This window comes from Molossus molossus, unplaced genomic scaffold (genome assembly GCF_014108415.1).
Source record: "Molossus molossus isolate mMolMol1 unplaced genomic scaffold, mMolMol1.p scaffold_m16_p_1, whole genome shotgun sequence".
Classification (NCBI taxonomy): Eukaryota; Metazoa; Chordata; class Mammalia; order Chiroptera; family Molossidae; genus Molossus; species Molossus molossus.
In genome coordinates, this window is record NW_023425344.1 from 3,014,937 (window position 1) to 3,039,948 (window position 25,012).

General features: G+C 56.5%; 1 protein-coding gene across 3 annotated transcripts in view; it reads left to right on the forward strand.

Moving 5' to 3' along the window:
• Positions 1-25,012, forward strand: part of AFAP1 (actin filament associated protein 1) — a 114,849-nt gene that overhangs the window by 78,744 nt on the left and 11,093 nt on the right. For 2 of the 3 annotated variants that reach the window (XM_036242007.1, XM_036242011.1), the window contains 5 exons: positions 6,257-6,468; positions 8,862-9,007; positions 14,614-14,731; positions 20,676-20,790; positions 23,636-23,800. In XM_036242007.1, the coding sequence (XP_036097900.1) occupies positions 6,257-6,468; positions 8,862-9,007; positions 14,614-14,731; positions 20,676-20,790; positions 23,636-23,800 (756 nt within the window). Of the gene's footprint in view, positions 1-6,256; positions 6,469-8,861; positions 9,008-14,613; positions 14,732-18,469; positions 18,737-20,675; positions 20,791-23,635; positions 23,801-25,012 lie in introns of all 3 variants that reach the window. The other variant, XM_036242003.1, reaches the window with a different exon arrangement.

Below are 25,012 nucleotides of genomic sequence, written 5' to 3' on the forward strand. Positions count from 1 at the left end.
GGCTGATGTTCTAACCACTGAGCCAAACCAGCCAGGGCATTTTATCACTTACTAATAAAAGACTTTGCAGGGGTTTGAATGGATCTCTGTGGTTCTTTCAAGATGAAAAACAAAAGTCTCTCTGTACCATGAAGGCCTCCCGAGGTCTTTCAAGTGTTTTAAACTGGAATGGTACAGGAGCTGATGAAGGGAGGGGGTATGAAGGATGGCCAAGCACTTAAGGGGTTGAGGTCAGTTCTTTCCCTTGGCTGAAGTGAAACCCAGACTTTCCTATAATGCTCCATGCCCCAAACCCCAGTCTCAAACCAGCTGTGTGAGGGTCTCTGCACCAGTCTCCCACCCGCAAGCACTCTCTGAGCAGCGCCCTGCGTCAGGGCTGTGTTAGGGCGCGGCGTGCCTGGTGCCCGAGGCCCTGCCCTCCAGCGCCTCCAGTCTGGTAGCAGAAGGCAGGCCTGAGGCAAGCGGGTGGAGATGAACACGCGGTCAGGGAGAGGAGACCGTGGGGCCTCTGGACAAGCGCGATCACGTGATGTTTCCTGAGCAGCCACGCGTAGAGGAGCCGGGAGACCCTTTAGGAGAAAACCCTGCGAAGTTGAATGACAGATATTTGCCTGTGTTTAAAGACTTAGGGTTGGGCAGTAGTTTTCCTCGTGCACTGCAGCCACCTTGCTGAATTAAACCCTTGGGGCAGGTGTGACGTGGAGGGCAGGGGAGCCTGAGTGTGGGTGCCACGCCCTCTCTCCTCTCTGCCTCTCAGCGTAGCACAAGGCACAGGCCATGGTGGGGCGTCCCCTCTTGCACTCGCCCTGGGGAGGAGAGAGGGTTAGGGAGTAAAAATACAGAGGGAATTATCTACCCCAAAGTGACTGCATTTTTAGCTTTTGTTTTTAAAACTGCTATAGGTCAGTGGAGGAAATAGAAGTTCTTTCATGAAAAACAAACATTCATATGGAAAGCAACTTGGAGACTGTGATCCGACCCCTTCACCGATGAAGACACTGGGCTCAGAGAGGCCTGTGCCTTGTCCAGTCCCAGCTGGGACAGAGCCCTGACCCAGCTCTTGATTCCCTGTGGCTCAGGCCATCTCCATCTCTCTCCATGTCCCCACCTGCTCGTCAGTCCTAATTAATAGCCTGGACGGGGTGTCTGCAGCCCCAACTGTGCTCCTGTGGGCTTCTGCCACCTGCCTAGTGGCATCTTCTGTCCCTGCTAAGAGAACATGTTCTGTCCTCAAGATTTTAAAATTGTCACCTGGTTTCTTGCTGGGGCAAAGGGACAAGAGGAATCTGTGGAGAGATAAAGGGAGTGACTGTTCAGCTATGTCAGTGTTCCAGACAGAAAGGTGGCTGGACCGAGGCCCAGGCACTGTCCCACCAAGCTGAGTCCCCACAGCTGCTCTCTGTCCTGCGGGAGGGCGTGCCAAGGGGGCGGGCGGAAGGGCTGTGCAGCCCAGGACAGGAGCGCGCCCGAGCCCCGGCCTTGAGTCTGGAACTGTTGTCGCTTTATGAACACAGCTGTTGTCGTCAGGGCATGGGTCTCACCCTCCCTCTCACCCCGCCAGGGCTGTCTGCTGTCGACCAGCATGTACACCCCCTACCTGGCCACCCTCTGCTCTGGACCCTCCAGGCCACCAGGTGGACGTGTGGACTCAGGCTGGGCTTTTAACAAACGGCTCTTTGCTCCTCATTTAAGGGCCTCTAACAATCTTGTCTCAACTCCATTTCTAACTTCTCCTAAGCCACTGGATGAGGGTTCAGGGTTCATTTGTCCTGTGTTGGGTCCCCAGCACCCAGCACAAAGCCCAGAGGTAGCGGCAACTCAGGAAGCACGTGCCGGCTGGATGGATCGCCTTAAGCGAATGGCACACCCTCTGCGCCACAGGTTCTTCATCTGTGGGGCTCGATGCCGAAGTCACTGTTTCCATGAGACTCGGCGCACTGAGCCCGTGCCTAGCTCATCACCTATGCACAGTAAATGGTTTCCCTCTGACTTCTTTCTTCACCTTATGTGCTTTAAAACCCTGAGTGTACCGGACGTATCCAAGTGCCAATGAGGAGCAGAGACTAAGGAATATCGCAGCTGAGCGCAAGGAAGGGCCCCAGGATGCTGGGATGGGGGGTGTGGGGTCAGGATAACCTGAGCTGGTTTGAAGGACTGCTGGGTATTTCTGGGGTCGCTTTGGCTCTAGCATGCTGTGGCTTTGTGAAGCCTTCAACAACAGGAGCCTCTAGTGGATGGCGGGAAGGTGACCCGCTGCTCTGTCACAGTCTGGCCCACAGAAGGCCCGGTGACGCGCAGTCACAGGCAGGAGAGCATTCTTGGTGTGAGTCGTCGTGTCGGGTGTTGGCACACGACCTTGGCACCTGTGCCTGTTGGAGGACGCATGCCAATGCTGGGAGGGAGGTGCTTCGGGGTCGGCAGGGCCAGGATGGGCGGTGGGTGGCATCTGGACATGAGGTGCCCTCCCCACAGCACCCTCTGCTGCTCCTCCGGGGCCCCTTTCCCCGGCCGGCTCCTCTCAGCTGATTCTAAACCAAGACCTACTGGGATGGAAGTCCTCTCCGAAATGTGGGCAAAGCACAGTGGCCGCTAGGTAGCCCCACTTTCTGCCCTCGAGAGGGAACAGCGGATGCCCAGCCCACTCCTGCTAGGCAGCTGGCCGCCCTCTGCAGCTGCCCGAACGGAGAGCCGCCGCCCTGGGCCTGAGGCCACTGGCCCTGTCCCGGCAACTGAGTGCGGCAGTGTTGTGTGTGCCCCTCCTGTGTGCTTGTTTACTCTCGGGCCCGTAAAGGCAGCCCTGTAGTTCTAGCGAAGCCTCATGAACTCTTGCCACAGTTTTACAAGAAAATGGAGTTCTTTCGAATTTGGAGAAAAATAATCTTAAAACTGAAATTGAACTGAAATTCCCGAATTGTTAAGATAACCGTAACACTGAAATGACCCAGGCGAGCCTGTGACCCTGGTCAGCCTGGAGTTCTTGCTGGGACGTAGTCAGGGAGCCGGGCTCCACTGTGGCTCCCCCTGGTGGTGGGTGTGCTCCAGCAAAACAGGCGCCGGATGATGGGCCTCTGTCAGCTCAGTCCATAGGCCCCGCTGCTGGTTTGCATCGGGAAGTGTAGGGACCTTGGGACCTACCCTCCGCCTCCAGGTTCCTCATGGGTGGTCCGCATTCCTGTGTGGTCATTGCCCTGCTCCCTCCCCAGCGTCTCGGAGCACAGGGCAGCGTGCTGGGCAGGCGAGGCCTGGGCCATGTGTGGGCAGCTGCGTGGAGCTGACTGCACAGCACCCGAGGGCATTAGAGTGTGCGCGTTTCATAGGGAGCCGTGCTCTGCGCAGATGGGAAGCTGTCCAGTAGGCTCATTCCTTTTGTGACTCAAATGTCAAAAAAGTCATATCATTTGGTGACTTGTGGCCAGATTCAGCCAGGGAAGAAAATACCATGAAGCCTTCCCCTGTTCAGGGTGGCAGAGCTGTCCCCAGAAACTGCCGTCCCTGCGCTGAGGACACGGGTGAAATCCGAGGCTGGAAAGGAAGGCGTCTTACCGAAGGGCAGACGGCCTCAGGCCGCCTCTCCCGCTTCAGTTCCTCAGTGGACAAGCCTCCCACTTCCCTGTCAGGATTCTGTCACCTCCTGGTCAGGGCCAGGCTCCTGCAACAGTTGGGGTGGGCTGTGACCGGGTCCCTGGGCTTCTAGGTGTTCGTTTCTCATGCTCCCTGCCCGGCCAGACCTCTCCTTCCCCAGGCTGGAGAGGCTCCCTGCCACTGAGCCTGTCCCTCCAGCCATGGGACGCTTCCCCTGTCCTCCTGGTCTAGCCTGGCAGTGCCCACGGCTTAGTGTCGCCAGGCCGCCGTGTCAGGCATGCTCACAGAACACTGACGATGTGTGCAGTGGCGGTCACTTCACAGAAGTTTAAAGGACTGGGCTTGCAGTGTGGTTCATTCTGGGGCGATGCCACAGCGCAGACAGCACGGGTCCTCGGGGCCGCTGCTCGTGTGCCGCTGTTAGAGCACTTGCAAACAGTTTTACAGAATAAATCATGGATCCATCGCTGAATAAAGAGTAACAGCTCTTCATCTGCCACGCTAGTGTTAGCTCAAGAGAACTCCAGGTCAGGCTCTGCTGGTGGCCCTGAGCCCCCGACTCCCCTGACGGATGAACTTCCTCCCTCACAACGTGGACCCTGCCGCCTCTCTTCACCTCCCACGGTCCCTCCCACACGCACCGCATACAAGGAATTCCAGGCCGGCACGTGAGCCCGTGGGCTGGCCTCCGACCCTCTCTCATTTCACCAACGCAGCAGGGCACGCTCCACACTGCAGTGAGTGCCCTTTGGCTGGGGCCCCGTGGGAGGACGGAGGCCATGTGCAGCCAGACGTGAACATGACTCCCGAGGGCTCCCCTCGCGCTCACTGAGCAGACGTCCCTGTGCTGCGCAGCCTCGCCAGCCTGCCGTGCCCGCTGGGGGCTCCGCTCACGTTGTCTCTGCAGCATTTACCCATTGCTGATGAAGTGTGAGACTTAGGGCGTGAAGGAAGCGGAAAACATCTTCCAAAACCCTTTGGAAAAGTATTTTTATTTATTTATATTTTTTATCCTCACCCAAGGACATTTTTCCATTATTTGTTCAGGTAGAGTGGGAGGGAGAGAGAGGAAGAGAGAGAGAAACATCGTCGTGAAAGGGACACATCGAGTGGTTGCCACCCGCATGACCAACCAGGGCCGGGGACAAACTGCAACCGAGGTACACGCCCTTAGCGGGAACCAAACCCCGTCTCTCTGGACCTCAGGCCGACGCTCTAACCACTGAGAAAACTGGCCAGGGCTGGAAAAGTATTTTTAAAACTCAGCATTGGAAGGCATTGTTTTGTTTTGCTTTGAGCTCCGTGTGTGCACGCCATGTGGGAACTGCAGGAAGAGCCGACTCACTATCCTTTCTTCTCTCTTCCTTTTGGACCTGCATTGTTTGTTTGTTTGTCTGTTTGTTTGTTTTTAGGGGGAAGGGGATGGGGAAAGGCATGGGGGAGCTTGAGAGAGGGGGGGAGAGGAAGAGAGGAAGAGGGAGAGAGAGGGAGAGGGAGAGAGAGAGGGAGGGAGAGGGAGGGAGGGAGGGAGGGAGGTGAGAAGGGAGAGAATGGACCTGCATCTTTAATGCTGTTCACTCCCTAAACCCTAAAGGAAGGGGGCAGTAACTCACTAGCATTGTGGAGTGATTTAGGAGGCATGGCCACCTGGTGAAATCTCTTTTTATGGCTGTTATTTCTTGAAAAATGCATTTTTTGAAAATGAAGTGTTCAGTATTTTGTATTTGAGATTTAAAAAAAAAATAACAATAAGCTCTGGCCAGGTAGCTCAGTTGGTTAGGATGCTGTCCTGATACACGGAGGTTGCGAGTTCTGTCCATCAGGGCATGTGCAAGAGCCAACCATGACTGCGGAGAGAGGTGGGACAGCAGATCAGTGTTTCTCTCTCCCCTCGCCTTTCTCTCTAACATCCATAAATTTAAAAATTTTCAAACCCTGCATGTTCCACATTAAAAAAATAAAAATGAGAATAATCCTCCCTGTAATTGTATCATGCGTGGAGATATCCGTGTACCTAAGTATTTGTGTCTGTATCTCCACACCCGAGCGAGTGGCAGAACTCCCTGTGCCCTCTGGCTGGTGGTCAGTGGGTCAGTGTCGTCTGGGCAGGCTCCAGCTCGCAGGTGGGGCCTCCAGGCTCGGCGGCCCGGAGAGCAGGTCGCTGAGGCTTCCAGCGCTGGGAACTTGCCCCCGTTCTCGGAAAGCTTTCATTTTCTGCTGCTTTTTCTCATGAAGCCAAAGGCTGCTTCCTTCCAAGTTTTTCTCCGCTTATGGCATTTGTGGCGACTGAGAACGAATCCAAACCCCTTCTCTGTCCCTTCAGCTATCTGGAGAGTCCCCCATGTCCTCATTTCCAGACTCTGACAGCTTGGTGACCTTTCCCGTTCTCCAGGCGAGCTCCAGTTCCCACAGAAACGTGAACCGTCCGGTGGCGGTCTTAGCGCACACACGCCGCGTGGGTCGGGGCTGTGACAGGCAGCGCGGCCGTGCAGAAAGCCAGAGCTTGCTGGGAGCGAGCCTGTGTCTGGCTCCTGTGCATTGGACTCGCTGTGGAGCGGGGCGGGGTGGGTTCTGTGTCTGTTCCCTGCTGGCTGCTTTAACGAGACAGCACGGGCACGGCGTCTCCGCACGCTGTCGGCCCTGGGAGGCTGAGAGTGCTTCTGTGCCGCTGCAGGTCACCTGAACGTCCTCTCCAACAACCGCTGGCGGGAGCGCTGGTGCCGAGTCAAGGACAACAAGCTCATTCTGCACAAGGACAGGACCGACCTGAAGACCCACATCGTGTCCATTCCTCTCCGTGGCTGCGAGGTGATACCCGGGCTGGACTCCAGGCACCCGCTGACCTTCCGCCTGCTTCGCAACGGGCAGGAGGTGGCCGTGCTGGAGGTACACGCCTTTCCTTCCAGGGGCCAGCGCCCCGTCAGGGTCCCCACGCCGCGCTCTGAGCCTGCCCTTTCCTCCCTCTGCCCACTGTGTCCATCGCTGCTCTCCCTCCTCGGTGGCTGCCTCTCTCTGAGGTGCTGAAGCCAGCCGCACGGGGCCCATCTCCGCGAAGTTGTGCGGAGGAGACTGCCAGCACCTCCCCGCTTCCTGTCTCCGCGGTTTGCGTGGCGGTTCGGTTCAGTGGCTTTGGCGTTTCCAGCAGAGCCCCAGCGATGGTCTGCCTCGCGATGGCCAGGCTCCCCTGACTCGCCTCAGCGTCCGGGACTTCTGGCGGCCAGCGAGCCTGGCGCGGGGCCCGGGAGCCCTGTGTCAGAGCCTGGCCACGCGCACGTTCGTCATTCCTCCGCTGCCTGTCCGGATGTGTTCGAATCTCTCAGCCACCTACTGAAACTTGCATTTCTGAAAGTTTTAATGTCCATTTTTCCTCTTGTATTTTATTTTCTACCCAGTATTAATTCAGACTTTTTCCCCTTTATCTTTTTTTGCAAAGTTTATTGATTTTAGAGGGGGTGAGAGAGAGGGAGGGAGAGAAACATCAGTGTGAGAAACAATCAGTTGCCTCCTGAACACACCCTCACTGGAGATCGAACCCACAACCCAGGCATGTGCCCTGACTGGGAATCGAACCTGAAACCCTGCAGTGCAGAGGACAATTATCAACTGAGCCACACCAGCCAGGGCCTCCCTTTGTCGTATTTTCCACTCGGTGTAGTCATGACGAAGGTGCACAGATGTGCACACACACACGCATGTCCATATCTGCCCTGTGTCAGATTGCAGTTTCCACAGTACCTGCAAGTGCATTCGTTCTCTGTTGTCCATAGAGTGCGGATCTGCTAGGGTTAACGGGATGGCTGACGTGTGCCAATTAGTCCGACGTGGAACCACATCTGAAGGACCGCAGAGATGCTGTCCTGGAGGAGACAGCCCGGGCTGTGCCTTAGAGGGAGGCCCCGCCAAGGTCTTGACGGGAGATGGGAGCTTGTTTCCGAGACGATTCTCCCGGACACGACTTTTGGTGGGGCAGAGGAAGAGGAGAGCATCGTTCTTACTCCCCTCGAGCTCTGCCGCTAGTGGAGACAGCGGGTCGCAGCGTGGGTCCCTCAGAAAGGGTCTCAGTCCTGGTGCTGTCGTAGACTCTGATCACAGCCAAATCTTTCCTTCCCTCTTGGCTTCTTTATTTGTCTGTAAAACGTGTGGGGCTAGAGTCAGGGTGCGGGGTCAGCGTGTCCGTAGGCTGGCATCTGAGGGTGGGTGGCGGGGCAGAGCTGTGCCGTCAGTGGGCTCTGCTCTTGGCGTAAAGCCAGCGGCCTCGTGCCGAGCGTCGGCAGCTGACCTGAGAGGTGCACGGACAGGTCTGGAGGAAGGGGAAGAGGTGGAGGCTGCTCCGGGTGCTGTGCACACAGGCCCGGGCCTGGAGAGGGTCGTGTGCCCTCACCCCTTCCGGAGTCCAGGCCTGAAATCAAGCAGACCCACCAAGGAAAAGCACACACAGCACCAACGTCAGCAGAGTTCGGAAAGTGTTTTTATGTACATTTGTTTTTCATTGTCATTCAGTTAAGTGACACCTGTGGCAGCGCAGTGTCCCCTGAATTATACACATTATTTACACAGGCGATTAATCAAGCTGATGTAGACATTTCATATCCCATTCTAACTGTGATTGGTTTTCTGAATCACATGATGAGGGCGACTTAAAGATCTAATGCACCGAAAGTTAGGATGTACTTCAGACTTGCAAGTTAAGATCAAATTCAGGGTTGGGAGCATCTTAAAGTCTTAAACAATAGCAGGCACAAGTACCCTATGGTCATGAAACATCATTACACCTATGTAAACATGACAGATAAGAAAGTAAGTAAATCTTCTATACCATCTAATGAAGGGGACTAAAATGCCCTTTCAGGCCGTTGCAGAGAGTTTGAGACCCACGGTGTGTGTGCCCAGTGAGCCAGACCAGCATAGGCTCAGGGCTTCCTTTTTGGGCCAGATTTTGTTGCCAAATTAATGAGGCTTTCTAAACAACTTCATTTAGCTGAGATTTAACTAATTACATTCATTTCCATGTCCTACACCCTAGTGCCTTTCCCCCAAGTAATTGGAAGGCACTCCAGGGCCTTGGGTTCCCATTTTCTTTTCTTTCTGTAGCCTCCTGCTTCCATGCTTGGTGCGAACACAGTGTTGATGCCACGACGGGGCACAACCTGCCCGCCGCCTCGATCGTGCTGTGTGCAGGCCCCGCCTCTGCTGCCTGTCCTGGGCTCTGTTGGCACGTCATGAACCTGCCAAACCTCTACCATTAATGAAGTAAATGCATTTCCCCTCTGCCACCATAGGCGTCGTCTTCCGAAGACATGGGCAGATGGATTGGGATTCTGCTGGCGGAGACAGGGTCCTCGACAGACCCTGGGGCCCTGCACTACGACTACATAGACGTGGAGATGTCTGCGAATGTCATCCAGACGGCCAAGCAGACCTTCTGGTAAGACCCTCCGCCGTGGACGGGCACGTGGTGAACAACTTGATGTTTTCCCTAATTGTGTACTTCTTAGGTGAGTGTATGGGGGGAACAACCAAAGACTCTCTGCTGCTTGTATATGCTAATCCAAACACTGATGACAGCTCTGTGACTTGAACCCTCTGTGTTTTTATTAGAACAGGGTTGACCAACTTTTTCTGTAAAAGGCAAAATAGTAAATACTTCTGGCTTTGTGGACCAAATATTTGCTATTGTAACCACTCAGCTCTGCCGTGGCGGTCACAGACAGGCATAAACAAGTGGGCATGACTGTTCTAGTAAAACTTTATTTGCAGACACAGGTAGGGGGCCGGACGTGGCCTGTGGGCTATACTTTGCTGACCCCTGTGTGGTTGACAGTTCTATGAATCAGAAATGATTCTGCGCATACTGTAGCGAGGATTGAGTTTTCCAAGCCATCAGTCACATACTTTTAAAATGTAAATTGTGAATTTTTTTTTATAAGATAGCTGTCAGATACAAAAACATTCTTTGAACCATGACTTTTTAAAATTGATCAATGATAAATAACTATAGCTGCAGTTCTCAAAGTATGATGCACAGCCTCCCTAGCAGGCAGTCCGAAAGGCCACCACCACTTTCCCGATGGCAGTGAGGACTCGTTTCCGTCCTCACTGTTCTCCCTCTGCATCAGAGGTGCAGGCACAGTGGGGGCGTCAGTGGAGCCGGAAGCCACACTGGTGTCCGCGTGGTACCCGTCACCGCCACACAGTTGCAGTGGAAGAGAATGCCGGACTCCCTGAGACCTCTCTGAGGAAGCACTAGAAGTTACTTTTCTGTAAAAGTTGTCGGAACACTTACATAGTGTTCGGCCAGGATTCGCTGTGGCTAAGGAAAGCCACCTGCGGCCCCCATCAGTAGCCGGGCTGCCGTGTTACCCACAGCGGGTAGGCGTCCTGGACAGAATGGATCAGCCTGGCGCAACTTTGCCAGGAAACTCCAGTGACGCAAGAGGTTTTCTAAAGTGTGAACCACTTGTCCTTACTGTTGTCACTTTGTGGACCTGGTCAAGGACTGGCCGTTCTGTTTATCTTTATTATTTTTCCATAACATTGTGCCTAATCAGCAAAGCACAGGTAAGTGACAGTGAATGTACTACTCATTCATTCAGTAAAGCATGTTGGAAGTGGCTGTTAAAGAAATGCTGTAGCTGTAAACCAGGCTTTGTTTCGTGTACACGTGTGGAGTGATGTAGGAGAGTTCATGCTCCTTTGCTGGTGATTTGGAAGTTGGTAGGTTTGCAGAAGCCTCTCCCAAGTCCACCTGAAACTTCGGCTACAGTGAGGGAGCCGATAACTGAAGGGCAGCCCTACATAAAGGTGTTTCCCCTGGAACTCAGATTGGCTCCCACGTTCTGAACGAATGGAATGTCTGTCCAGAGCAAGCGTGGGAGGCCACACCTGAGAAGGAATGTGGGCGGCAGCACTGAAAATCACTCACTGAAAATACGCAGGTAATGAGTTCCCGGCCACAGGGAGCTTCGCTGCTGGGTAACGTCTTCGTAGATGGCAGGGGCAAAGTGTGTTTGTACGTCCGTGTTTCTAGTTACACAGCCGTGTAAAACTTGAGAGAAGAGGCTTAACAAGGAAGCAGTGTTCCAAACATAAACGGTGGTAGCTTGCCAGTGTAAGAAATGGTCTAAGATGACATCAGTTTTTTCTTTTATGCAAATTGGCAGCCGGCTACTGAATCTTTCCAAGGTTATTCGGGAAGCGTCTACGCACCGGCTATGTCTGAGGAGACAGGGCGATGGTGTATTTCAGGAACTGACAGGAAGAGAAAAAATAACCATCTAAGTTCCCTTAGAAAAGGTGGCATACTTAGGAATCTAAACACTGCGGAGCTGTTGAAATGCGTCTTCCTGAGCCTGTTTTGAAATGAGATGCATAGATTATAGGATACAGGGAGAGTGTTCTGGAGTGTTCTCCTGGACCAGGATACAGGGGGAGTGTTCTGGAGTGTTCTCCTGGACTCTTCTCGAGCCCTGCTCCCGAGAAGGCTGGATGATGCGGGGGAAAAGCAGTGGGTCAGTGGGACGAAGGGAAGATAGGGAGCTGTTACCTCGCGTCACCCTCTCCTCTGGTTCTGGGACTGTGTGTGAGCGTGGGTTTTCCCAGATGTGATGGACCTCGAGGACGCTGTGCTCAGTGAGATGAGCACACACAGGAGGACAGACACTGATCCCACTTGCGTGAGGTCCTGTGGTGGACAGATCTGTAGGCACAGAAAGTAGAGCGTGGGGGTGCCAGGGCTGGGGGAGGGTTGCGGGGTTTGCTGGGGCGAGTTCAGTGTGGGAAGGGGGAGTTCTGGAGGTGGAGCTGGTCTGTGCCGATGCCAGGACTGGGGCCGGCAACAATGAAACGATGGTGAATGTTACGTCGGTGTCTTTCACCACTGTTTCCTATGAGGCACTTCCATTTGGGGTTTAGCGAGTGGCCCGTGGTCTCATGTCTTCTGCTTTCCCATTGGGCCGAAGCGCCGTCCTAGGAAGAGCAGCGGCAGAGATGGCGCCTGATACGCAGTCTGAGCCCCATCGCCTGTGAGGCCTGGGGACTATTCGGGCCCAGGTCCCCTCTGCAAGATGAAGGTGGGTGGTGGCTCAGGTCTCTTCCAGCTGGGACATCTGTGTGTCTGTGACGTCTCAGTCTTAGGTCCCTGAGTTCCGTGTGGGTGAGCTTCTGTCCTGCCCTTCGTGGTCCCCACTGCAGTGAGTGCCAGGCGCAGTGCCAGGAGCCGACTGCACGAGCCCGGCAGCCCTGCGCAGGGAGCCCGTCTGCCAGGGTCGCAGTCCCAGTAGCGGCGCTCCCTGTGCGGTGGTCGGGCAGCCCGGCGTTCCCTTCCGTCCCATGCTGCCTCACTGACAGACCTGTGTGCAGTGCCCTCCCCAGTGCCCTCCTAGGGGACATTTCAAATAGAGAACTTCAGTATGTGTTTGTAAACAAGTCAGATCTCCTGTCGTTGCGAACTCTCAGATGTTTAAATTTTCCTCTTTCCCACTTGTATTTTTTCTTTTCCTACATATACCTTTATGTATTCTAAATGTAGAATGATCGTATACCTTTTTTTATCAGAAAAAAGCAAGAGTTATTTTATAACTGAGAGAGATGTGCTCAGGGCCAGGACATGCACAGCCGCCTTCTCCCAGTAGAGGGCGGTAGCTGCACTCCGAAAGCCTGCCTCTGGTCCCCGGAGGCTGGAGGCTCCCACTCAACCTGAATCCCTTGCTCTCACCTCTTCTGGGTCTGAGCCACTTTAGTTTTGTTGGACAACCTCTGTCAGGGAGGCAGTGTCACTGTCCCTGGGAGTGCCATACATAGCTCTTACTCTCATTCATCTAGTTACCATAGAAATGTAAGATCCTACAAAGAAATACAATTTAAAAACAATCATTTTTTAAAACTCCAGACTGTTTTAGTTACCCATCAGGAGAGAAGGCCATCAGGGCTATTTCCTTCCAAGGCGTGCGATGTCCTCACAGCAAAGCTCACTCCTGAGTAAGCCCTCAGGACGCACTCACTGGGCGCTTCTGTGGAGACCTGCGTGGGCCACCGCTCTGGACACGGATGCGGGATGAGCAGACTTGGCCGCGAAGCTGGTCTTTGGGTGGGTCAGCAGATGTGTTCAGGTGGTCAGTGACAGGAGAGAAGGGACTGGGGGCAGCGATGCAGGGGGACAGTGGTCAGTGACAGGAGAGAAGGGGCTGGGGGCAGTGATGCAGGGGGACAGTGGTCAGTGACAGGAGAGAAGGGGCTGGGGGCAGTGATGCAGGGGGACAGTGGTCAGTGACAGGAGAGAAGGCACTGGGGGCAGTGATGCAGGGGGACAGTGGTCAGTGGTCAGTGACAGGAGAGAAGGGGCTGGGTGCAGCGATACAGGGGGATAGTGGACAGTGGTCAGTGACAGGAGAGAAGGGGCTGGGGGCAGTGATGCAGGGGGACAGTGGTCAGTGGTCAGTGACAGGAGAGAAGGCGCTGGGGGCAGTGATGCAGGGGGACAGTGGACAGTGGTCAGTGACAGGAGAGAAGGGGCTGGGGGCAGTGATGCAGGGGGACAGTGGTCAGTGGTCAGTGACAGGAGAGAAGGCGCTGGGGGCAGTGATGCAGGGGGACAGTGGTCAGTGGTCAGTGACAGGAGAGAAGGGGCTGGGGGCAGTGATGCAGGGGGACAGTGGTCAGTGACAGGAGAGAAGGCGCTGGGGGCAGTGATGCAGGGGGACAGTGGTCAGTGACAGGAGAGAAGGGGCTGGGGGCAGTGATGCAGGGGGACAGTGGTCAGTGGTCAGTGACAGGAGAGAAGGGGCTGGGGGCAGTGATGCAGGGGGAAAGTGGTCAGTGGTCAGTGACAGGAGAGAAGGGGCTGGGGGCAGTGATGCAGGGGGACAGTGGACAGTGGTCAGTGACAGGAGAGAAGGGGCTGGGGGCAGTGATGGGCGTGCTCTTTATTTCGTTGCTCAGGGGTCTCTTCATGAAGTGGGGGGCTCTGGGAGAGGGTTGCCACAGGGAGGGGACAAGGCCCCGAGGTGGGAGGCCCTTGCTGAGAGACAGCCATCAGGGCGCATGGCTGGGGACAATTGGGGACACGAAGCAGCACCCCGAGCCCCACAGCCACTGCAGCAGGTCAGACGGTCTCTGAGCAGAGGGGGATGCGCTCTCTCCGGGCTCCAGACACCCAGGCCGGGGCAGGGAAGGCGTGCGGAGTGGGCCCTGAGAAGTGCCGCTGCTCACGCTCTGAAGGCCTTAGCTGCCACCAGCTGTCTGGGAACAGGCCAGGCAGGAAATGGTTTAGTTTTGAGGTCGTATGGTCTCTGATCTTGAGGACAGGGTCATGAGAGAGTCATGTAAAAGTCTTAAAAGCAACCATAGGCAGTGCCTACACGCAGGGTCAAGGCTGTGTCTCGACAACTTCATTTACACACAGGCTCCCGCTGTAGGCTGCTGGTGCGGACACAGGCGGGGGGCAGGAGCCGCTGTAGGCTGCTGGTGTGGACACAGGCGGGGGTCAGGAGCCGCTGTAGGCTGCTGGTGTGGACACAGGCGGGGGTCAGGAGCCGCTGTAGGCTGCTGGTGTGGACACAGGCGGGGGTCAGGAGCCGCTGTAGGCTGCTGGTGCGGACACAGGCGGGGGGCAGGAGCCGCTGTAGGCTGCTGGTGTGGACACAGGCGGGGGTCAGGAGCCGCTGTAGGCTGCTGGTGCGGACACAGGCAGGGGCAGGAGCCGCTGTAGGCTGCTGGTGTGGACACAGGCGGGGGTCAGGAGCCGCTGTAGGCTGCTGGTGCGGACACAGGCGGGGGGCAGGAGCTGCTGTAGGCTGCTGGTGCGGACACACGCGGGGGGCAGGAGCCGCTGTAGGCCGCTGGTGCGGACACAGGCGGGGGGCAGGAGCCGCTGTAGGCTGCTCCTCAGGTTCCCCAGGTGGGGAGTGTGGCCCATAGCTCCCGCACCTCCAGGCACTGAGTTCTCCACCTGTGGCGTCTGAGATGCCCTGAGCTCAGACCTCGTGCCAGACTGGTCCATCGATGGGAGGACTTAACTTACGTCCTGTCTTTCAGCTTTATGAACAGGCGTGGCATCTCCACCAACCCGTACCTCGGGGGCACCCCCAATGGCTACGCGCACCCCAGCGGGACAGCGCTGCACTACGACGACGTCCCCTGTGTCAACGGCTCGGTGAGTGCACGCGCCCGGGCGAGAGGTGGTCTGGGCTCCCACGCTCTCCGCCGCCCACACGCGGGGCAGCGCCCTCCCGGCTCCCGGCCTTGTTCTCCGCAAGCTGGTCGTCTCAGCATCAGTCCCACGTGGGCTCCTGACTCCAGGGGCAGTTCTCTGCCCTGCCCTGTCTCCGCCATTCATTGCGCACTGAGCACATCCCCAGATGCCGGCTGACGGGTAGCAGAGCAGGGCCCGTCGGAGCAGGACCCCCGCCAGAGCAGGGCCCCCCGCCAGAGCAGGGCCCCCTCCGGAGCAGGACCCCCGTCGGAGCAGGACCCCCGCTGGAGCAGGACCCCCGTCAGAACAGGGCCCCCTGTCAGAGCAGAGACGTCCGTCAGAGCAGGACCCCCGTCAGAGCAGGGACCCCCGTCAGAGTGGGCCCCCCATCAGAACCGGGCCCCCGTCGGAGCGGGTCCCCCGTCGGAGCGGGACCCCCGTCAGAGCAGGGACCCCCGTCAGAGCAAGCCCCCCATCAGAACAGGGCCCCCGTCGGAGCGGGAACCCCATCGGAGCGGGCCCCCGTCGGAGCGGGACCCCCGTCGGAGCAGGCCCCCCATCAGAGCGGAACGCCCGTGAGAGCACATAACTGGGATAAATCAGAATGTCGTACAGTGTGAGTTACCTGTGAGTCGTTACTGCCCGGTGGGATAACAATGCTGAGCAGTCACCATCAGAAAGCAAATGAGGGAGTGAGCGAGGGAGGGAGGGAGGAAGTGAGGAGGGGAGGGGAGGAAGGAGAAAGGAAGGAAGGAGGAAATGTTGCCGTGGGGTGTTGCCCATGAGCAGGCTCAGACCTCCCCACTCCGGACTTGGACAACCGCCCAGCACTGGCCCGCGGTGGAGTGGGGCCGTCCGTGCAGCTTTGTGAGTTAAAACTACCTTCAGCGCCTGGGAGGCCTCAGGAGCTGTTCAGTGCGTTCCAGCATCTTGTGTCTTATGTGTGTTAGCAGGACTCATCAGCAAGCATTGTTTTGCATCTCACATGACTCCCCTAGCAGCATGATTGACATCTCGGGCCAGGCACTGTGCCCATCTTCTGGGTCATCACTGTGAGGCCCAGAGCCCACGGACTCATGGGAGAGGCTCGCACACACCAGCCGCCATTTGTCTCCCGGTGCTGGGTGGGGTTTCATTGGCGTCTGTGTTAACGTAGGTTTCAAAGGTGGGCACAGGCTTAGTGTGACTTTTTCAACCTTGGAAGGTATTTTAGACTTTTTTCTTAGTTTTCCTGACGCATTTTCAGTATTTTGATGAATGTCATCTCTCAACTCCCTGTGATCCATCATCACAAAATCCATACCTGCCACGGCAGGAGCCAGGAGGCCACTGCCTTCCTGAGGGCAGAGGGGGTCAAGGACTCCCAGAGCTCAGAGATACAAGCAGACTGAAAATCAGGTTCTGTGCCATGGGCCTTCCTCCGCCAGGCCCCTCCCCCCTCGGGCTGCCCTGGGGATCCTTCCTTGATTCTTTACACAGCCTCCCTGCCCCCTCGCCTTCCTCCTCTCTCCTCTGAGCGTCCACTCTGTGCCAGGGACTGAAAACAAGATGGGCGAGACGCTGCCTTTGTCCTCCCAGGGCCTCCTAGTGGGGCGAGAAAGGCGGGTGGGAGGGAGCTGAGTGGGGACCTGGGCCTGCAGGGACCTGTTCAAGGGCAGATCAAGGTGAACAGGTTCCATGTTTGCTGTGGGTGTGAGGGTGTGCGGGGGCCTCTCTGACACCCCGGCCTGGCTGCGGAGTCATCAGATGGGGCCTGCCTGAGTCTGGGCTGGTCTAGGGTGGGAGATGCATCCTGTCCCACAATAAGACAGCATCAGGTCCAGCCAGTCCCCTCTTTGCCCCCATTCCCACCACCACCTTTACTGCGGGGTCTCCAAGGTTGAGGGGTTCCTGGTACCTGCAGCCCTGCACCCCTTGGAGAGGCTTGTGTGAGCCCACCCACTTAGGAAAGCCCTGCGGTGACCCTTACGAGAGCAGGTTGGCAGTGGGTCTCTGAGCCTCATCCTTGTCACGGGGCCATCTCCAGGGTGGCCCTGGCTCTCCTGGCCGCCATGTGCTCTGTGCAGCCAGCAGCTCCTCGTGACAGCAGCCTTCGCCCGTGCTCACCCAGTGGCCAGCTCCTTTCGAGAGTGGGCGAAGGGTCTGCATCTCGGCCCTTGACCTCATAGAAGCGTCCATGGAGAGGGCACCCACACCTCCCTCTAAATCTCCCCTGCAAAGCCCCTTTTACATCCCTGTTCCTCCAGTCCACACTGTCCTTGTGCAGGTCTGAGGGCGAGGAGCGGCTGGGGAACCGCAGCCCTGCACCAGCACACACCCGGCCCGCCTTCTCTGATCCTGTGGGGTCAGGCCGGGCCCGGCGTGAGCGTGCACGGTCGTTCCGTCTGCTCTGGGAGTAGGCCTGAGTTCTCGGGGGCTCTGCATGTGGAACTGCCCCTGGGAGTGGGTCGCTCTGCGGACACGGGAGCTCTCAGGACACAGTGTCATGGCTCCTTTGCCTGCGAGGGCTTCCCGGGGGCTAGGCCTTGATTCCCGTGCCCCTGCACGCCGGCCTGTCTGCAGGGCGGCTGGGAGGGCTGCTTCTCTCCGTTTGTGGAGTTGTACTTCAGACCCAACCTACTGTTTAGCAGTGTTCCACGTTCAGTAATTAGCGTTCCGTGTCCCCAAGGCCAACACAGATAAACCTGAGCTTCGGAAGGGTCTCTGACATGCTCACGTGTGAGCACCTGTACACTTTCAGTTTGGAGACTTTAGCAGTTTTAAGTCTTCCACGTGACTCAATCCCTTGGCAGTCTAGGAAAACGACAGTCTAGTCTAGACCCTGTTAATAACCTGGACAGACGTGCTTGGCTGTCGTTTTGAAAGGCTCACATCCACCTTCATCTGCACGTTCCGTATTTCGGCTCGTGGACAGTCCCCAGCACCACAGAAAGGGAATGCACACACTCCTGCCACGAACCGCAGACCCTGCCATTTCTGCAGCAGGAGGCTGCGATTCCAGTCGGCGGGAAGGCACTCACATGATGGGTGTAAAAATAGGGTAAGATGAGTATAATACAGGAATTAATATTTCTCTTTTCAAAGCAATTTATAGAGACCTTGACAACTCGGAGGCTCCGGCGGAGGTTAGCTGGGTCAGTGTGACTGTCACGTCCGTGTTCTCGGGCCGGGCTGTTTCCGTCCTTCAGGTGGAGGTTCCGCTGAAGCGGAGCCGTGATGCCCGCTGCACGAGGGAACCCCCTTCTCCGACAGTTCGGCTTCCTGTCACGGCTGTGTTTTGGTTCTGGCACGTCAATGAGCCATAACAGTGTGGACACGGTGCAGCTGACAGTCCCCATAAAACCCCGTCCCTGTTGCACCAGGCTGGGGTCTGAAGTCGAGCCCCTGGGTACCCCGGAGGGGGGCGATGGCGAGGCTCAGAGGCAGGATCCTGTGTGTTAGGAGCTCTGCCTCTTCTCTTGCAGCCTGTGAGCTCTCTGCCTCGGTCTCCTCCTGCCTCCAGGGCCCCAGGAGAGTGAGGAGTCAGCATTTGTGAGGTCTTCCAAACAATGTTAGAACACAATAGTTCCGTAAAATAAAAGCAGGTGCCCGGCCTGAGAACAGCACGGTGGGTGTGTTGGGTGCTGAGGTGGTCTCCGTGTGTAACGTCTGCTCTGCTTCTGTGGCCGAGGCACTAACCGCAAGCTGTGTGTGTTGCAGTGGGACCCGGACGACGGCTTTCCTGCTTCCTGTAGCAGAGGCCTGGGAGAAGAGGCGCTTTATGATAACGCAGTCCTGTACGATAACTTGCCGTCTCCGAAAATCTTTGCGCGCTGCCCGCCTGCTGACAGGAAGGCTGCTAGGCTACCTACTGACAAACTCTCCTGTACCCATTCCAAACACCCCACGTCCTGCGGGCTGCCTTCCGCTCAGTCTGTCACTAACACCTCTTCTGTGGGGAGGGCGTCTCTCGGGCTCGGCTCCCAGGTACAGCAACGTGTTCGCTCTGGAATCCTCGTTGTCACGGTCCTCCTGCAGAGTTTGCAATGATACCCACGTGTAGTAAGCGAGACTCACCAAGGGTAAAGCATAATATAATTTGCAAATGTAGTCGATGTATGGCCACCCAGGACTGACTCAGTATCCCTAACAGGTCCATGGTGTAAGCTCTACAATTTTCTGCGTACATCTCTCTTTCTAGTTTGGGGAGGCTCGCCAGTGAATTTTGTGATTATGACAACTAAAGGCAACGATTTAAAAAAGGACAGGGATAATAAAACTTTGCAGGAGATTCTTGAGCTGTAAGATTTTTTAATGTGTTTCAATTAAACATCAGTGAGGACAGGTAGACACCATGGAGTAACTGTTTTTGTGTTGTTGTTTTTTAATTGATTTTTAGAAGCAGGGAGAAGGAAAAACATTGGTGAGAGAGAAAAACATTGATCGGCTGCCTCCTGCCCACCCCCACTGGGGATCGAGCCCACAGCCTGGCATGTGCTCCAACTGAGAATGGAACCAGAGACCTTTCAGTGCATGAGACCATGGCCAACCCGCTGAACCCCCTGGCCAGGGCTCGAGCAACTTTTGTTATTTGCTTTTGTTTTTAATCATTAAACGTAAATAGGATTATTCAGAGCACTGTGTTATTTTTTCATAATGAGTATAAAATATGCTCCGTAAAAGAAAGTAGATGAGGATTTGGGATGCTCACGATTGAATGATAACAACCTTGACAGGGGTGCTGCTCTCCCCATACCTCCTGTCTGCAGCAAACGCTCACTATGAACACTAAGTTGATGTTCCATGCTTTTTCCACCTGAGGCTTTTATATTCTGCATGGAAATCTGCACACCTTATGTAAGAGCACTCTGTAAAGCAGATGGGCACGTTTTAGATGGTTTTCTTGTCCCTCTCTTTTTTGGGTAATCTTTACAAGATGGTGAATGCCAGAGAAGACCCTAGAATTTCAGATCTCAGTGGCACACAGTAGCTCTGCCCAGCTGATCATTTTCATCAGGTTCACTGGAAAGTCTTTGTTTGCTTTTCATTTTTAATGATGGTTGCCCAGAGTCTGTTCAGGGAGCCTGAGGGCCGGACTCGGAAGCCACTGGCTCCGGCTTAGAGTGTGCTGTCAGGAATCTGGGGGCTACCAAGCGGGACTCAGAGGTGCTGTGACTCACTCGCAGTGAGTGATGCAGCAGCAGTTAGAGTAGGTCCCTTTGCCTCCTCAGCCCCGGCCTGCAGCACAGGAGGTGAGTTACAGTGGAGCCTGGGCCTGGGCACCCAGAGCTGACCTTCGCGTCAGCTGCATTCACCAGCACGGCGGTACATGTCCATCACTTTAGCAAAACACAATGCTTGTTGGCCTGCAGCCATCCAAGAAGTAGGGATGCTGTTGAATTTTTTTAAAACCTGTGGTTGGTCAAAATTCAGTTCAAACCATTTCTTTTTCATGCATCTCTTGCTTCCTGAGACCGTCAGTGAGTCCCAGCATTCCTTAGCCCTGTGGGAGTCAGCCAGCATTTATAAAAGTGCTGGAAGCAGGAGTCAGCTGCATGGTCGCTGCTCCCTCAGAGCTTCCCGCAGAGAGAATGCTGTTCCCCTATGGAGACACAGGCGTCCCGCAGCCTCAGCTCAGTGCCCACGTCTCCATCAGCACGCGTGATCTCCCGTGGCCCTCTGTGGTGGTTACTGCTTTCCCACTGAGGATGTCCCGAGTCCCTCGGCGCTGGAACCTACGGCCAGCCGGGGAAAGCCCCGCCTGCCTCGGTTAGGAAACCACGTTGGTTCCAGCTAGCGCCCTCCCGTTTCTCTGTCTGTGGTAGATGCTACTTAAAGGGCCAGAGATGGAAACTGTACTGCGAAACAAAACAGGTGTTTTTGACATTGGTTTGTTTTTAACTTTCTCCTTTGTTTACATCAACAGTGGAAGGGTAAAAAGCCCCCATTAGCATCCAATGGGGTCACAGGAAAAGGCAAAACTCTGAGCAGTCAGCCAAAGAAGGCGGATCCGGCCGCTGGCGTGAAGCGCACACCTTCCAGTGAGTGCATCGCTCGTTCTCACGTCCGGTTGTGGGTGCCTCTGTGGGGTGGGGGTGTCTCTGTTCCTCCCACTCGGTGGGGGTGCCTGGTGTGGGACCCGGGGGAGAGATGGGCCTGTAGCCGAGTCATCCTTCCTCAGCTGCTGGTGAGAGGGTGGCGCCGGCCTGTGGCGCAGCCTCAGGACTGGTGTACATAGGGAAGGCCAGGCTGTGTGCCTGACCTAGGACTGGTTAAGCCTGTTCCAGCCAAGGCTGTGAGGTGCAGGTGCAGCTGCAGGGCCTGGGCTTCGGGTCAGGGGACCTTGGTTTGTGTCCCTGATATGTTGGTGACTCAGTGACTTTGGTGAAGTCACAAACTCTAAGCTCGGCTTCTGTGTGTTGGATGTGGATGAGTGGCTACTGTGGTTTCCGTGATGAAATAATCCAAGTAATCCGGGACCTCATCACGCCAGAGACAGACAGGGGTTTACAAGGAATCTGATTCTCAGTGACATGCAGTCCTCATCATCCACACCAGCTCTAGTCCATCTCTCCTGCCTGGTTCTCAGCGCCACCGTGAGGGTAGGTGCTGCCATCTGCCCCACGGTACACACGCGGGAGTGACCTCAGCGATTCAGTGGCTTCCCTGGGCTCAGGCCAGTGAGTAACAGAACTGCAGTGAGGACCAGGGTTCAGACTGCAAAGCTGGCAGGGAACCAGGCAGAGAGGCAGAACACAGCTCACCTGGGCACAGGGTTCTGGCTGTCAGGGAGGGTTTCCTGGGGAGGGAGGCGGGAGCTAGACTTGAGCAGTGAGTGGCAGGATCACTTGGGAAGGTGAGTATGTAGTTTCTGACTCTGGCTCCCTGGAGCTGAAAGACCAGTCTGCATGTGAAGGAGCCCGCCAGCTCCAGGTGGTGCCTGTGCGGCTGAGTGCACCGCGAGGGAATTCAGTCGGAGGGTAAGGGCTGCTCGGTGGTGCGGCTGCCTCTGCCCCAGGACCCTGGTTCTCCCAGGACCTCGTCCTCGAACCAGAGGCAGGTGGGGAGCCAGCTGGGCCAAAGCCGCTGCCTCATTTGTTGACTTCTGCTCTCTCTCATTTCCCTAAAGCAGTCGGTGTGTTTGCAGTCACTTAAAATGCTGGAGCTGTTCGTGTGGGGGGCGGGGCTGGGGGAGACCGCTCTGCTGGGTGAGCCCCAGCCTCATGCAGTTCCCTCTCAGTAACTGGCTGATTTTATTTCCTAGGTGATTTATTTCTTTATTTTATGAGACCTTCTGGAGGGGATTTTTATCAGCTGTGGTGACAGCTAATGGTGACAAATGAGAAAAATAATTGCATTCTGTATTTCTGCTGAATTTAGCCAGTTGCATTGGAGACTGGGTGGGGTTTACTGCGTGGGGGCCAAATGATGGGGAACATGTAGGATTGGGGGAAACGTCTTCGTTTAGGAGTGACTGACTTTGCTGTTGGCCGAGCACGTCCTGACCCCGCGCCACGGAAGGCGGTGCCTCTGTCGGCCTGCTGGCTGCTCCCGCGCTGCCACCTGCCCGCGTGCCCTGTGCGCCCAGTGGGGCGTCTCCCTGCGTCACTGCGGGCGGCGGCACAAAACTGGTGAACTCAGCATTCGGGGGAGATGCTGGCAACGGCTCGTCATGGCCCCGGGTGGACAGGGCTCTGGGGACTGGTACCACTGACAGTGACTGGAGCTGCTAGAGAGTGGCCACCATGTCCCAGGTGTCACGTAGTTTTGTGAGACGGGTTTCGGTATAATTATTTTATTAAAACACGAGGTCGCCCTTATCCCATCTGCTTTGTAGCCAGTGAAGCAGAGGCACAGGGAGAGTTTACGACCACCCCTCGCGCCCAGGGCCTGCATTTCCACCGTCACACTGCCCTCCGCTTCTGCTGGAGCCCTGTCTAGTCCACGGGGAGTTGGACGTGCAAACAGACGACCGGGTGCATGTGGGGCTGAGCTGCAGTCCGTCCGAGTGGTTTAATATTAGAAGCGAAGCGGGGACAGTGGAAGCTTCGAACCCCGAGTCGGTCTCGGCCTCTCCATCTCATCCTCTCTCCAGTGTAGTTTTCCAGAGAGAACCTTTCCAAATCACTGTTTTCAAAGGCCAACGTGATTAGAGGGAGGAGACGGGGTCAGGGCGCCATGCAGTGTCAGCTGGTGGGTGCAGGGCAGGCCCTGTGTCTCCCAGAGACGGGTTTCCTCTCCAGTCCCTCACTCGTCACTCGCTTTGTGTTTGTTCCGAGTGCTTTGTAAGTATTGACTGAATCCTCATGCCAACCCTGTGAACTGTCCCCATTTCACAGATGAGGACACTGTGGCACAGAGTTCAAGGTCACGCAGCTATAGGGGACAAGCTGGGATTCAAACCCAGTTGGCTGCAGACCCCACCCTGCGAGCTCTCCATCTTCTCGTCCCTCCCTTCACCAGTGCTGCTGCTGCTGCGTGTGCAGTCCCTGCAGGTGTCGGTGCAGGGACACGGCTGCCGCTGCGCCACAAGCAGCCGACACCGGCCCTAGCTCCGCAGTGACGGGGACAGGGAAGCAGCAGGGGTCTGCGGAGAACCCTCCAGAGCAGAGGTTCTGTGTGCTGTCGAAGCCTCCTCTCTTCGGGGTCGGTTTGCGCTGCCAGCCGAGGTCCAGGCCCGGCAGAGAGGAGAGTAGAAGGGATTTCTTAATATTCTACGCTCATGGAGAAGTTTGTTAACAGAGTATTGGATACTTGGAAGTAGTGCCTCATCTCGTTGACCACGAGGACTAGCGTGAGCTCATGTCACTGAGCATGCAGAGTGAGGAGGTTTGAACTGCCCCTGGTCTGCTCGCTAACCCGTTTCCCACTGCTGCTTGTGTTTAGATGCTGACCAGTACAAATATGGCAAGAACCGGGTCGAAGCAGATGCCAAGCGGCTGCAGACCAAGGAAGAGGAGCTGCTGAGGCGGAAGGAAGCCCTGCGGACCAGGCTGGCCCAGCTCCGGAAAGAAAGGAGGGACCTGCGGGCCGCCATTGACGTGAACACTGGTAGGAGACGCACAGTCTGAGAGTCTGGGTTCCTCTGTCTGCCCGCAGGGCCTTCCTCACCAGGCTCTAGACTCCAGCATGCACCCATCCCAGGCACTGCTTCGTGGAGTCTGGCAGCTTACTGGTTAGCCCAGGGCAGGTGCCCGCCCGGTGAGGGGTACTGGGGCAGACAGGAGGTGGCAGGTGCCAGGAGCAGTCCGGCCTCCGATGCAGATGGCAGGGTTGTCTGGAGCCAAGGCCCTGTGGCCTGAGCGCTTGGGTGTCTGGCACTGAGTCAGTGAGGCAGTTGGGTTTCCCAGCAGGACAGTCCACGGATGGGTAACATTCAGAAGCCAGGTCAGAGGCCTCGGCACTCCCTGAGAGTTGGGGAGAGGGCAGGTTAGTAGCAACAACTCCCAGGGAGGAGCTGAGCGTAAAGGCAGCCCTCAGAGCCCATCGGGGCTGGAGCTGTCTGGACCAGGCTTGCTTGTCCTTGCTGGCAGGAGCTGGGTATGTGGGTCCTGGTTCTGGGGACAGAACTGAAATACACACCTCAGCTCCAGACCGGGCCTTTCCCTGGATCAGCACTGACAATAGGTCTCAGTGGTGCCAGTCCAGGACGGGGCGAAGGCCGGTGTAGACAGCCAGGAAGGCCCAGAGGGGAGGCACTGCCTCCTGGTGACTCAGCGTGCAGGGAGGTGCCAGCGCCCGTGCACACAGAGCTGGGGTGTTCCTGACTGCCTCTGTGGTCCATGTGGAGGGACCGGCTGCGCCTCCGTGGTCCGTGTGGAGGGACCGGCTATGCCTCCGTGGTCCGTGTGGAGGGACCGGCTGCGCCTCCGTGGTCCGTGTGGAGGGACCGGCTGCGCCTCCGTGGTCCGTGTGGAGGGACCGGCTGCGCCTCCGTGGTCCGTGTGGAGGGACCGGCTGCGCCTCCGTGGTCCGTGTGGAGGGACCGGCTGCGCCTCCGTGGTCCGTGTGGAGGGACCGGCTGCGCCTCCGTGGTCCGTGTGGAGGGACGTGCCTTCATAGTGTAAAGACCGGGAGGCAGGTGTTGGTTGAGCAGGTCCATCGGGGGAGGTGGGACGTGGCCCCTAGTGGGCTACCTGGGTGGAGTCCGATGCCGAGTTGGAGCACAGTCTGGGAGCAGGTGGTGAAGATGCAGAAGGGATAGACCAGCGTTTGGTCTTGAAAAAGAGTCTCGCGTGCTGCGTGTCTCGCGTGCTGCGACAG